We start from the raw sequence: 13,628 nt of genomic DNA, 5'->3' as shown, positions 1-13,628 counted from the left end.
AATGGATCTGGAAATGCACAGTGGCGATTATCCCACGCCCAGAGATGCCTCTTTTTGCAATGGCTGCCGGGGAAGCTAAGCAGCCCCACGTCCACACCCACCACCAGCACAGAGTCCCCTTGCGCAAGGAGGATGGGTGAAGGCAGAGAGAGAGAAAGGGAGAGAGGCTTATTGGAGCACGCGGGAGGGACAAGACAGAGGGGATAAAACAGGTTAGAAATAATTTGGAAGCAGGTTGCATAAGATGGGCCAATCGCTCCAGACACAAACTCTCTATAAGGGGGGGGGGGAGGACCCAATTTCGCAGTCTCCCTCTGCTCCTTTACAGTGTTTTCTCCACTTTTTTGCCCCATGCAGTGTTTTTATCCATTGGATCTCATCTCACTGTGAGGCTGGGTGGTGGGGAGAACCCACACAACACAGAACCACAGCTGAATTTGGGACCCTCACAAACGTTGATCCTTGGCTGCTGTCAGAAAACATGCAGAATAATGACACATATTTGCATAGTTACCTTCATTAGACTAAGTGTGGGGACCCCCTTTGGCCCTCCAGTTAATGCTGAACAAACAGTTCACATCAACCCCGGCCACTGGCCATGCTTGCTGGGACTGATGGGAGCTGTATTTCAGCAACATCTGGAGGGCCAAAGGGTCCTCACAGCTGACGTAAGACATCCCACTTGGTTTTCCCCATATGGAAACTGGACTGGGGAGGGAGGCAGCACAGGGGGCCATTTCCAAATCTTGGTAGGAGGTGGGGAGGAAGATGCCCAGCAAAGTCCAAAAGCCCCATTCTTTGAACCCTGCTGTAACTAAAGCACACATTCATTGCCTTTCAAAACATTTCTTGTGATTCTGTGTTCATACATCACAATAATCAGGGGAAATGGCCAGTCCTGAAGAATAAATTGTATCTGGTGTGAACTGTGTTTCATACTGCACCTCAATGGCACCCTTTGGAGTGAGGTGTGTGGAATTCAAAGGGTCCAGCTGCACACAACTCCCCTGTCTATATCTGAAGTGTATTTTCCAGTCATGAAACTTTTCTCACTTAATTAGAGGCATTCGGAGTCCCCAACCCCCCTCCATCCTTGCCTCTTTTGAAGTCCGCATCTTCCAAAACGCATTCCAGTTAAAGCATTCACAGGACTGCGGTGACGGTGCAGAGAGGCAGTCTCTCTACTACATGTAAATCCTGATTCATTCGTGACCTTGCAGGGCCTTCGTCATCTGCACTGCAAGTGTGGGCGCATGTGCGCGCACACCCAAAGTATTGAGCATCCTATACTAAATGCCAAATTATGCTTCCCCCACATCAGTACCTTCTGAGGTTACCTTTCTCTAAGGCTGATACTAAAGCTGAAAGGCAAAGGGTTCGTCATCTACGTTAAGCGTCACTACCAGCCCACACGCCACACTCTGACCCACACAAATAATGCAGCACAGTGCGTAATTATGTTACTTCCAGGTAGCCCCTCAGCACTGCAGCCTATATAGTCAGAGCGGATGCTCCACAGAGCTAAAGCCCAGATGCACACTATTTCCCAACCATTACAGGGACTCCCAGCATGACTCATGCGCCAGAACATTCCTTCCTGCACAAAGTTAACGCCATCGGGCTAAATGCTGACAGTTAAGAGAAAACGACACAGTCGGCATCAATGCAATTTACTTTTGAGTGACACCTCCAGTTCCCAAGTCTGGAGTGATGCAGGTAATTGGTTCTGGGAATGGAGGGGGGGAAAGGCTGCTGAAGAGGACTTTGATGGCTACCTTAGAGCCTTTGGGATGCAAGGAAAATGGAGTGCCTCAACACATAAAAATCAGCCTTCTCATCTGTATTGCAAAGGGTGGGGAAGGAGATAGTACTGTAAGGGTCATCAGCACACGTTATGACTCCGTTTCCACCAATCTTAACTGTGACCTGCCTGTGACACCCATTCTGAGGGGATGTCAAGCTCATGGGGGGGAAAGGCAGAGCTTTTGTCTTGGGTGCCTTCAAATGGCTCCAAGGGGCACAAGTAATGTAGTATGTTAACTTGTGCCTTCTTTCTATGGTACTCAAGTCTTCCTCCCTTTCCCCTGAAGGCTTCCTAACACTGGTCCTGAAGATCTTCCTCTGGACCAGAATAGCTAGGAAAGATCTGAAGCATGGCCTAGCCCATTTCTGGGAACTCAGCTACATAAGTTCTGACTCCTAACCCTCCTCTTTGCCCAGTGCTGTCACAGACACCATGTGCCAGAGCGCCCCCCTCCCCGCAACATCTCATCCTAGTTGACCACTGAGGAGGGAGGCAAGAAATCCCACACCTGCGGAAGTCAAGGAGAGGCCGTGTGGTGGTGGGGATGCCCTCTGCAGGCCAGCTCAGGAAGTGAAACTGTGTCAGAGTTCGTGTCTCCTGAGACTGGACGTTCTTCAGGTAGAAGCTGCGCACCAGGAAATCCTCACACCAGATGTGTTCAGAGACCAGGTTCACCTGTAAGGTGGGGAAAGGGGGAGAGAGGGAGAAAAATAGCATATTAACTGAGAGGCCTTATCCTTCCCTAGCCAACTATACATAAGCCAACCAGCCCCCAGTTTCCCCTGCTGCTATTCCCCCAGCCCAGCCCAGCCCCAATGCTTTATTCTGCTATGTCAATTGTAATTCCTTTCCTACCATTCCCCCAAATGGCTAGAGCGGGAGTAGCTTGCGTGGTTCCTCTCCAGAAGTTGCAGGACTCCAACTCCCATCAGTCCCAGCCAGCGTGGCCAGCAGTCAGGGACCATGGGAGCTGAAGTCCAACAACATCTAGAGATTACCACATTGGCTCTCCCTGGACCAGGGGAAGTGGGACTCTGTTCACCCCTGCAGTTGTCAGGCCCATGTAGGACTTGTCTTGCTCTTCCCTCGTGAGCACTGTGTCCATACAGCCAGCTGACTTGGGGTTTGTCTGCACCATTTGGTTTTCACAGGCAGCTCCTCTCAGGGCTGCAGACCCAGTGAGCGTATCAACCAGGCAGCCCTTGCAGAAGTTACCTTGGGCCTATCACATCACTTCCTGGCCCTTTGCAGGGTTACAGAATTGTGCAAAGCAGTAAGAGTTTGGGTCAGGGATGGCCAATGATGTTACCTTGCGAGGCCACAAAGCAGTTTAGCACTCCGTGATTCAAGGAGTTTGTTTCCTTATGCTCTTTGTACATAGAAGATGGCTTTTGTGTTGCCCAAGAGGGCCCAAGAACCAAGGATTTTGGTGGGCAGTAGGCAGCTAGCTACCCAGGATCAGGGAAGAGATTGTGGCAGGAGGAGGAGGAACTGGCTCCATAGCAGGTAGTTCTCTCTGACTGGGGGAGGGGAGAGGTGCATGTAAATGGTGTGCCCATGTGGGTGGGGCAGATGTCACAAGCCTTTCCCACAGAGCCAGCATCTCTGTGCTTCTCAGTACGGCTGTGCTCAGCTCAGTCACACAGCAGGGAGCTGAATGAAAAGGATGTCACTGCCGCTTTGTGAGACAAGAGGAAGCTAGGGAAGGGGCGCAGCTCAGTGGCAGAGCATCCATCTTGAATGCAGAAGGTCCCTAGTTCAGTCCCCAGCATCTCCAGGTAGGACTAGGAGACAGCCACTGCCAGTCAGTGTAGTCAGTACTGAGCTAGATGGACCACTGTGCCAACTCAGTATGTTCCCTAGATGCCCATAAAAAGAGTGGCAACTTGGGATTCCTTTTCCTTGAATCACGTAAATAGGAGCCTGGGACAAGTTCAGGGATGCTGATCACAAAATAACTGTGTCCGCAGGCCCTTGGGCCACCGCTCACCAGACTCACCTCATAGATGTGGTACAGGGAGGAGCCCTCATCAGGCCAGTAGCGGTCACACTGCTTGACGCCGTCCTCCACTAGAGGGCTCAGCATGACAATGACGGTGCAGCCGTTCTCCCACACCATCTATGCACAAGCAACAGACATTGAATTCCCAGCCCTCAAAATGCAAACACCCTTCTTCTCGAGACCAGAAGAAGGCAGAGCCCACAGCAGGTACTAAGGAGCAGGTGTGGGTCGAGGGAATGGGCCCCGGTTGTATGTTCTCATAGGACAGAGTCACAGAGGATAAAGCTACCAATGGCTGCTAGTTACAAGGGCTTTGTTCCAAACACTGTTGGAGGCAGCGTGCCTCTGAATGCCAGACACAAGCTGAGTGCTGCTGTTGTGCTTAGGTCCTGCTCACAGGCTTCCCAGAGGCATCTGGTAGGCCATTGTGAGAAGAGGATGCTAGACTAGGAGGGCCTTTGGCCTGACCCAGCAGTGCTTATGTTCTTACAGGGCAAGTCACAGACCAAAACCATCTAGCACACAGGAATGAAGAGGTTGTTCCTCTCCCTCCTGCCCAGGATGGGCCCCACCTCTACTTCATTTCCAGGTAGGATGTGAACCAGAGTGGCCTGAAAGCTACCTCAGGGCTGTGTGTAGGGCCAGACATCCATAGCCACCCCATGAAACTTGGCACTGTGTCAGGCACAGAATTTAGTAAATCTTAGCTTCAGTTTAAAAACAAAGCAAAAGGACAAGTTTCATTCCCTCATGGCTGCAGAGGTAAGCTTGGAAACGTACAGGCCATGGTCTAGCCAAATTAAGAATTTAGAGGGGAGCCAAGGAGGACTTTTACAGATTGAGCTCCAATGCTTTGTGTACCTCCTTCTTCTGGCTAGCAAAAGTAGCATAAAATCACACAAAGGGCAAAACTAATTGTGCAAAAACAAGCCAATATTCAGGACCTTTGCCAATTCACAAAATTTATTCACGGCAGTGCCTCAGCGTGGAGCATGCAGAGCTTCATCCATGGCCAGGATTGAAGCAGGGATGGGGAATCCATGAGCCCCTAAATGAGGTGGCAACCATGAATTGCCTGTAGGGCAAGGACGTAGCTGCTCCTGTTGTTGGACTACAACTCCCATCATCCCTGACCATTAGCCATGGTGGTTGGGGCTGATGGAGTCCCAACAACATCTGAAAGGCCACAGGTTCCCGATCTTTGCCTGCCCTTTGCTATTCATTGCCACCACCTCATCTAAGGGCTCCGTATAGCATATTAATGCAGACAGTGTGAATCTCTGCCAAACAAGGGTCAGTCAGCTTTCTCACACAGTGCAGGAGTAAGGGCCACATCCTAAATGCCTCTTTGCCCCCACACCACCCTTGAGCAAGGTCTTCCCTGAATAGGCTACCATGAGCCATGCTTGCCTCACCTGCCAGAAGTCAGCGATGGTGTGGGATGGTGGCCCCTGTGTGGCAATGTATGCTGGCATCCGTGGATCATGGTCAATCTGCGGAGAAAATAATATGCGTTATACTCATCTTGGAGGGAAGGGGAAGAGTGGAACTAGGGGTAAAAGAGGTCAAGGTCCAAGGGCAGGACTCTAGTCTGCCTGAACTTTGCTAACTGCGATAACTCTGGATGGAAATCTTGTGCCAAGACAGCAATCATGCTTAGCTGTACCCTGAACATTAGAAATTAATTCTTTCCCCATGGCGTGTCATTGTCCAGGCTCACAAATCGACAAGCAGCAAACTACCCCACCCTCCCAAATGAATTATTAGTTAGAAGGATAAGTCACCGTGCCTGGGTGGGTATGGGGGTGAGGGGCAGAAGAGAAAAATTAAACCCAATCTCAACTATATAGGGTTGTACTCAACTAGCTTTTGTTTAGAGCAGACCAGTCAAAATGAATGAACATTACTAACTTAGGTCCATTTATTCCAATGGATCTACTCTGAGTAAAAGTTAGTTAAATACAATTCATATTGTCCAGTCTACTGCACTTAAGTCGTACATGTTGCTATTCAAGATAGATTTCCTTTAAGCATCCACGATAGAAGGTTGATTGGCTGAAGGACTTTCTCTAAAAGGGTTACAGTCAGTAGAGCATGAGACTCTTAATTTCATGGTTGGGGGTTTGAGCCCCATGTTGGGCAAAAGTTTCCTGCATTGCAGTGAATTGGACTAGATGATCCACGTGGTCCCTTCCAACTCTACAATTCTATGAGTCCCCTATGATACACAGACAGTCTAAAAGGGGAGAGTTTAGGTTAGTGGAAGGGCATTTGCCCAGTTTCAACACTAGGAGGAGCAGGGCTGCATGACAAGAGAGCAAGAAAGTTTACCTGATTCTGGAAGGCAGGTAAGATAGCACTTGGGAAAGCATCCAGCTTTTCCCTCCAGTTTGGCAGCACTGGGAGGGCACATTCAGAAAAACAAGTTTGTTGGACTCAGGGAAGAGCTTGTGGCCAGGAGAGGGTGGGAGAGTCTCTGCTTTCATTTATGATGGGTCTGTCGTATTTTAGTGGCTTTGAGGACATCACTTAAAAGTGAGCCACAGTTGATAGACTTGACTGAGCAAAAGGTTGCCTCTTAGACGAGGGCAGTGTGACAGACTCAGTGGATTCAAGGGGGCAGTTCAGTGGAGAGTGTGAATCTGAGTTTGTGGCACTCACAATAGGGCTGGCATTGATGAAGTCACTGCGGGAAGGATTGCTCTCTGCCTTCAGCTTGATGCGGGCATGATCGTCTGGAAAAGGAAAAAAGTGCAATGAGTCAATGTAACAGGACCCAACTGAGAAGCCAGGGACCCCTGAAGGGTTCTGGGCCTCAGTCCTGGAGTTCTCAGAGAACTAAGGACAGATGAATCCTTCCATTCCAGTTTCTCTCAGTTTCTCATTTTTCCATTCTTAAGTTCAGCTTTGCCACATCAGTTTGCTTTTACAAAAAAAAATCCTTCAAGTCACTAGCATTTTAGTGAAAATTTATCGTAATATACACATTCCCCCAATACCATTTTAGTATCTTATTTTCAGTAATATATGCATTTCTATGCACACTGGCATATGCATTTTTGTGCACATCCCTTGGTGGGAGAACTCCCCCGGAAACTTTGGAGAAGTCTGAATTTCAAAGAATGGCTGTGCTTCCGTTTGCGCATTGTTTTAGAAAGTGCAAACTAGGCAAATTTGCTTTTAAATGCAAATTGAAACTGGAAAAAAGCAAGTCACTGGTCATGCAATCATTCAACAATCCCCATGCAAAAGAGCCTCAGAACTGGCATGCCAGCAGTGGCCCTGGAAACAGGGATACCAGGAAGAAGCACCGTTCTGGGCTACTCACAGGGCACATAATCAGGGTTGCGGTTTTTCTTGATGTTTGCTTCACGCTGCGCAACCTCACAGGCATTAGGTTCAGCCTGGTATGCACACAGCGCCTGCCACTCCTTGGCTAACCGGTCACGGTTGCGCAGGTGGTCCTCCATGTATGCCTACGGGTGACGGGGGGGGAGGGCAGCATCATTACCACCTCCTAAACATGTCCACTTGCACAAGCACATCTGCACATACACTACCCCAGACAAGTAATTTTAAACATGCAATTTTATTACGCAGATGTTGTTTGAAACTGCTGGTTTTATTTATATTATAAAAAAAATGTGTTTAATGTTCGCTCTTACCAGTGTTCTTCATTTATATTTTTGTTAATATTTATTTTATTAACTTTTCAAAGTTTGCAAATTCTTTTAAACAATCATCAGAACAAATCTCTCATTTCCATTGACTTTCTATCAACCTTTCCACGGCAGTTCTTTTCTGACCTTATAAAGCTGCTATATTACTTATATTTTACCCATTATATATGTTAATTATAAATTATTAAACTACAATTCTCATCTGCAGCTATACTTCAAATCCTGCATATGTTTTAACATAACCATGGTATTTATTTTCCAAATGTTTCTTTATGTTTCATATTGTTTTATGTAAACCACTTAAGAGGTTCTTGTTGATTAAGCAGAATATCAGTTCTGCCAAATAAAGAAATAAAAGGTCCAGGGGTAGCCAATATGGTGCTGCCCAGATGTTCTGGACTGGAGCTGTGGCCCTAAATATCTGGACGACACTGTGTTGGCTGCCCCAGAAATAGCCAATCATCAAAAAGGAGACTGCTGATATCTATAGGCCAAGATCCATGGGGAGCAAAAGACAGCAGGGGCACGGCTGCGTACTATCTGAAATCAGAAATCTTGTCATTTCATCTACTATCATTTTGCCCACACATAATAATTGTATGTCTAAAGATGGGAACCTGTGTTGCTTCAGATATGGTTGAACTCCACTGTCCCTTTGCCTCAGCCAGTGTGGCCAATGTCCGGGGATGATGGGAGTTGAGGTCCAATGTCAATTTTAAGACCACAGGTTCCCCACCACTAGTCCATAGCACCTCTGGTTGTTGCAAAGCTGTTATCTGGCAACTTTGCACCTCAATAAAGCCTGTACCTCCACACACACACACACACACACACACACACACGGTGCAAACACGCCTCACCAGAATCATGTGGCCAGTAGAGATGTCCATGTTGGATTGCACAGGCTCCTCGCACCAGGATGGTGTGCTGCTATGGGAGCTGGGGCTGGCCTGGGGCGCATCGCTGAACTGTGAGGAGACACTGCTGACGCGGGAATTCTCCGCCGGAGCAGAGGGCGAGGGAGCTTCGGCACGGCCAAACAGTGATTTGGCAGCCATGTGCTGCCGACACAACTCCTGTAGGAAAGACACAGCTGCAGCAGCTAATGCACTAAAGATCTGCCACAGGCAGGGCGAACGTCAGGTCGGAGCTTGCCAGAACGTCAGAGGCAACAAAGCAGTGTCCTTGCAGACAAAGCCCCTCTTCCAGGACAGAAGCTTTGTGGCTCCTCCCAAACTTTGGGGAAACAGCCCCAATTTGCAGCTCTTTGCAAAGGGCAAAATGGGCCGCACCATACCTGGTATTCAAAGGTGCTGTCAGCCGCTCCCTCAGGCCCCAGCCCTGCCAACCGCTCCTTCTCTCGCTGCTTGGCATGCTGGCGCAGACAGAAGACCACCGCGGCGGCTATCACAATGCCAGCCACGCAGGCCAGCAGGACAAAGGTGAGCAGCACCGAGCGGAAGGTGTCGCCAAAGTGTGTGGGGTGCGGGTAGGTCGCAGCCTCATTGCGCTGTGGGGAAGGAGACAGGAGTCAAGAGCAGCACAGTGAAATAGGAAGGGACTCCTGGGACATGCAAAGGCGGAAGAGGGAGTCAAAATTGGCACATGTGGCAGTCGGTGGCTGCTGGCGCTCCCACAATCTTTGTATCATGGAAATGAACCAGGATTTCCTCTGGCTCCTTGAAGAAAAAAGTTCTCATTTCCTTGATCAACTGTGAAAACCCCAGCAGTCCATGGGAGTCCCTGCCGAACTCTTCTTCCCTATGTTACATAACCTGCAGCCAGTACGTTTCCTCCCACTCTGAACCTGCATGCTGGAAGCACCACCACACGTCATCCAATCCCTCGGTTTGTCTCTTGCTGCCAGGGCACTGCAGGGCTGGGGGGCTCCAGGAGCTGTTGGACTACAACTCCCAGCATCCCTGATTACTGGCCACACTGGCTGATGCAAGCTGCAGTCCAATAGCATCTGGAGGGCCCCTGCCCCACTCACTTTCAAATTTGACTTAGGCGATGCTGGGCTGGTGATCCAGGATTCTCCAAGTCCCACTTCTTGACTAATCCCTGGCCGTATTCAGGTACTCAGTCTGCTCACATGTAGATAAACATGCAAGGAAGAGCAGGGCCATGCGGCTAAGCTCCACCCCTTCATCTCTACACAGTCTAGAGCCTTCCATGAGTTTTGAAGGTAAATGTCAGAAGCAAGGAGCCTCTTCCACTCCTACAGGCCTCCTGTAAGGATTTAAAGCCAAGCACAACCAGGGATTCAAATTGCACAGGGTGCTTCCACCAAGTTGAGGGCAGATCTCTGCTTTAGAGCTGTGAAGGGCTCTGAACTGTGCAGAGGTGGGTGTGCTTCAGGGGGCAGGTCTGAGCAGCACAACTCACCCTGCTTCTCGGTTATGTTGCTTAAACTCTTAAATAGGGCTATGGTCAAAACCCAAAGACCACTGCAAATCCCAAGGCCTATGACCCCCCAGCTTTACCTGCCCAACACCTGTCTGTAGGATCTTCACTCCCACCTCCGTCTCCAGCTGTGGCTTCACCAGTGCTAGATGGGAAAAGGGGACAAAAAAGGAGGGACAGCTGGCAAAAGGGCAAAGGCAGGCAAGCAGTTGCTGGGGGAGTGAAAGCTTTTGAGTGGCCCAGGGAGTGGTGTGCTAAATCTCTGGATCACTGCCATGTTGCATGATAGCCTTCCTTACTTTGTTTACTAAAGGCAGCTGCCTTCACTGATGTTTGCCTATTGCATCTGAAGGAAGAAATGGATACTCTGCACATGGACATTAACTGGGCAGATGGACAGCAGGATAAAGGGTGCCAAGCATCAAGTCAGGAGGGAGTACAATGTTGTAGGGAAGGAGTGGGGAAGCTGCACTCCTCCCAGCCTTGCTGGTCTACCTCCTCCCTGACTATTGATCATGCTGGCTGCAACTAATGGGATTTGGAGTCCATCTGGAGTATTCTCCAGCCCTCCTGTTCCATATCTAATTGAGAAGAACCACTAGAGTCCTTCTAGATCCAGGATGGCGAAATGAGTCTGTAACCAGATGCATTTTCATATGTTGCAACTATCGTTTCAGAGTCAACTTACCAGCCCTGTTGGCCACATCACCCAGAGACAGGTTTTGGTGGTTTTGACGGATGCGGAAGGTGAGAGCTGGGCCCACGACACTGCAAGGTGAGAGGTTTGAGGTTACAAGGTGTCCCGATTCCATCCTAGCACAATATACACCCACAAAGCAGGTTGCCTCTGCTACTTTGTGTATCACCATGTTCAATAATAATAATAATAAATTTTATTTATATCCCGCCCTCCCCAGCCGAAGCCGGGCTCAGGGCGGCTAACAACAATAAAACAGTACAAAAGTACAGCATAAACAACATTCTAAAATCATTCATTATAAAATTAATTAATTCAAGCCACTGTCAACCATTGGGCCAGAGCTCCACGAAGATTGCCGAGGGAGGGAGTCAGGCTGTGCCCTGGCCAAAGGCCTGGTGGAACAGCTCTGTCTTGCAGGCCCTGCGGAAAGATGCCAAGTCCCGCAGGGCCCTGGTCTCTTGTGACAGAGTGTTCCACCAGATCGGAGCCACAGCCGAAAAAGCCCTGGCTCTAGTTGAGGCCAGCCTAACTTCTCTGTGGCCTGGGACCTTCAAGATGTTTTTATTTGAAGACTGTAAGTTTCTCTGTGGGGCATACCAGGAGAGGCGGTCCCGTAGGTACGAGGGTCCTAGGCCGTATAGGGCTTTAAAGGTTAAAACCAGCACCTTAAACCTGATCCTGTACTCCATCGGGAGCCAGTGCAGCTGGTGTAGCACCGGGTGAATGTGATCTCGCAGCGAAGACCTTGTAAGGAGTCTCGCTGCAGCATTCTGCACCCGCTGGAGTTTCTGGGTCAGTCTCAAGGGCAGCCCCACATAGAGCGAGTTACAATAATCCAGTCTGGAGGTGACCGTCGCGTGGATCACAGTGGCTAGGTCAGGGTGAGAGAGGTAAGGAGCCAACTGCTTAGCTTGGCGGAGATGGAAAAATGCCGCCTTTGTTATAGCTGCAATCTGCGCCTCCATGGAAAGGGAGGTGTCGAAGATTACACCCAAACTCTTAACGGACGGTGCTGGCACTAATTGCGCCCCCGCAAGAGATGAGAGTTGCCCCCCCAATCCCATATCGCCCCGTCCCAGCCACAGGACCTCTGTCTTCGAAGGATTTAGCTTCAACCGGCTCCCACGTAACCATCCAGCCACAGCTTCCAAACATCTGGTCAGTGTGTCTGGGGCCGAGTCAGGATGGCCATCCATCAACAGATAGAGTTGGATGTCATCGGCATACTGATGGCAACCCAGCCCAAAACTCCGAACAAGCTGGGCGAGGGGGCGCATAAAGATGTTGAAAAGCATCGGGGAGAGTATCGCACCCTGAGGTACTCCACACACCAAGGAGTGGCGCGATGACAATTCCCCCCCAAGCGCCACCCTCTGTCCCCGACCAGAGAGAAACGAGTGCAGCCATTGAAGGACTGTGCCCTGGATCCCCACATCGGCAAGGCGGTGGTCCAGAAGTTCGTGATCGACCATGTCGAAAGCTGCTGACAGATCTAGAAGAATCAGCAGCCCCGACCCGCCTCGATCCAGCTGTCTACGAAGATCATCTGTTAGGGCAACCAGAGCCGTCTCGGTCCCATGACCAGCATGGAAGCCGGACTGGAATGGATCCAGAGCCGATGTTCCATCCAGAAACCCACCAAGCTGTTCAGTAACCGCTCTCTCAATCACCTTACCCAGGAACGGAAGATTCGAAACCGGGCGGTAATTGGATAGATCTAAAGGATCTAATGATGTTTTCTTTAAGAGCGGGCACACCACTGCCTCCTTCAGTTCCCCTGGGAATGTCCCCGTGCCAAGGGACAAATTGATGATATCCCCCAGGAGGGCCCGCACCTCGTCTGGACACGCTCTAATCAGCCAAGACAGGCACGGGTCGAGAGGACAGGTGGTGGGCTTTCCAGCTCGGAGGAGTCTGTCCACATCGGCTGGGGATATCCGGTCGAAGTGGTCCAATACTGGACCCGAGGACAGTCGAGGGGCCTCCAGTTCCTTTATTGTATCCAAATTGGCAGGGAGGTCATGGCGGAGCAACAAGACCTTCTCTGCAAAAAAGCTCGCAAATGCCTCACAGCTGTGTGTCAAATTGTTATTTAAATTTGTCTGTCCCTCAAGGGACGTTAAAGACCTGATTATACTAAATAATTGCGCTGGGCGAGAGCTAGCGGATGCAATGGAGGCCGAGAAGTATGACTTCTTAGCAGCCTTCACCGCCATCTCGTAGGTTTTCATAAAAGCCCTATAAGATGTTCTTGAGGCTCCGTCACGGGCACCCCGCCATACTCGCTCTAGCCGTCTGAGGTTCCGCTTCATTTTCCGGAGCTCCTCAGTAAACCAGGGAGCCTGGTTTCTGCGGGGTCGTAGAGGGCGCTTAGGAGCGATCTCATCGATGGCTGCCAGGAGCTGGGTATTCCAGCCCTCAACAAGCTCAGTCAATGAGTCGCCAGGGGGAGCAAGGTCCCGCAAGGCTTGGCGGAATCTATCAGGGTCCATCAGCCTCTGCGGGCGAGCCCAAATCAGCTCGCCACCTAAGCAGGGTGGGGGTGGAAAGTCAATCCTGGCTTTCAGAGCGTAGTGATCAGACCATGGCACCTTCATCGAAGGAGATATGATCACATCTATACCTACGCCAAAGATCAAATCCAGCGTGTGGGGCCTGAAACAAACTGGGAGAGCCCTAGTGTCGACAACAATATCAAAAATATCCAGTGCTATTTTTCTAGAAAAAGATGTGCCAGGACTCAACCTTGTTCTCTTATATTAGCAATGGCACCCACCTGAGGTGCTGGAACTGAGTTTCAATGATTTCTGGCTTCTTCTTTAAAAAAAAAAAAGCCCTGGCAATATCTAATCCTCTAATCTCATGACACCTCCTTTATTTACCAATTAGCAGTTTGGAGTCAGGCACAGTAAAGGCCACCTGTGTTTTGTCTCAGGCCAAGAAGTGATATCACAATCATAATGTTGGGTATGCAGAAGGGTTGGGGCCTAGTTCCAATTTCAATGCAAGCATGCAACAATATGAGAAGGGGAAGGA

The 13,628-nt window shown here is 49.8% G+C and overlaps 1 protein-coding gene across 1 annotated transcript in view; it reads right to left on the bottom strand.

Moving 5' to 3' along the window:
* Positions 1–13,628, bottom strand: part of PTPRN (protein tyrosine phosphatase receptor type N) — a 35,875-nt gene that overhangs the window by 5,600 nt on the left and 16,647 nt on the right. The window contains exons 11-19 of the mRNA XM_081213810.1: positions 10,581–10,660; positions 9,973–10,037; positions 8,784–8,996; positions 8,347–8,562; positions 7,135–7,282; positions 6,468–6,541; positions 5,222–5,299; positions 3,804–3,923; positions 2,313–2,479 (exon numbers count right to left, since the gene is read on the bottom strand). Coding sequence (XP_081069936.1) covers positions 2,313–2,479; positions 3,804–3,923; positions 5,222–5,299; positions 6,468–6,541; positions 7,135–7,282; positions 8,347–8,562; positions 8,784–8,996; positions 9,973–10,037; positions 10,581–10,660 — 1,161 coding nt within the window. The remainder of the gene's footprint in view (positions 1–2,312; positions 2,480–3,803; positions 3,924–5,221; positions 5,300–6,467; positions 6,542–7,134; positions 7,283–8,346; positions 8,563–8,783; positions 8,997–9,972; positions 10,038–10,580; positions 10,661–13,628) is intronic.

Source organism: Podarcis bocagei (assembly GCF_964188305.1).
Source record: "Podarcis bocagei genome assembly, chromosome: 1".
NCBI classification, from domain to species: Eukaryota; Metazoa; Chordata; class Lepidosauria; order Squamata; family Lacertidae; genus Podarcis; species Podarcis bocagei.
The sequence above is the reverse complement of the archived record's forward strand: the minus strand, read 5'-3'. Positions and strand labels throughout refer to the sequence as shown.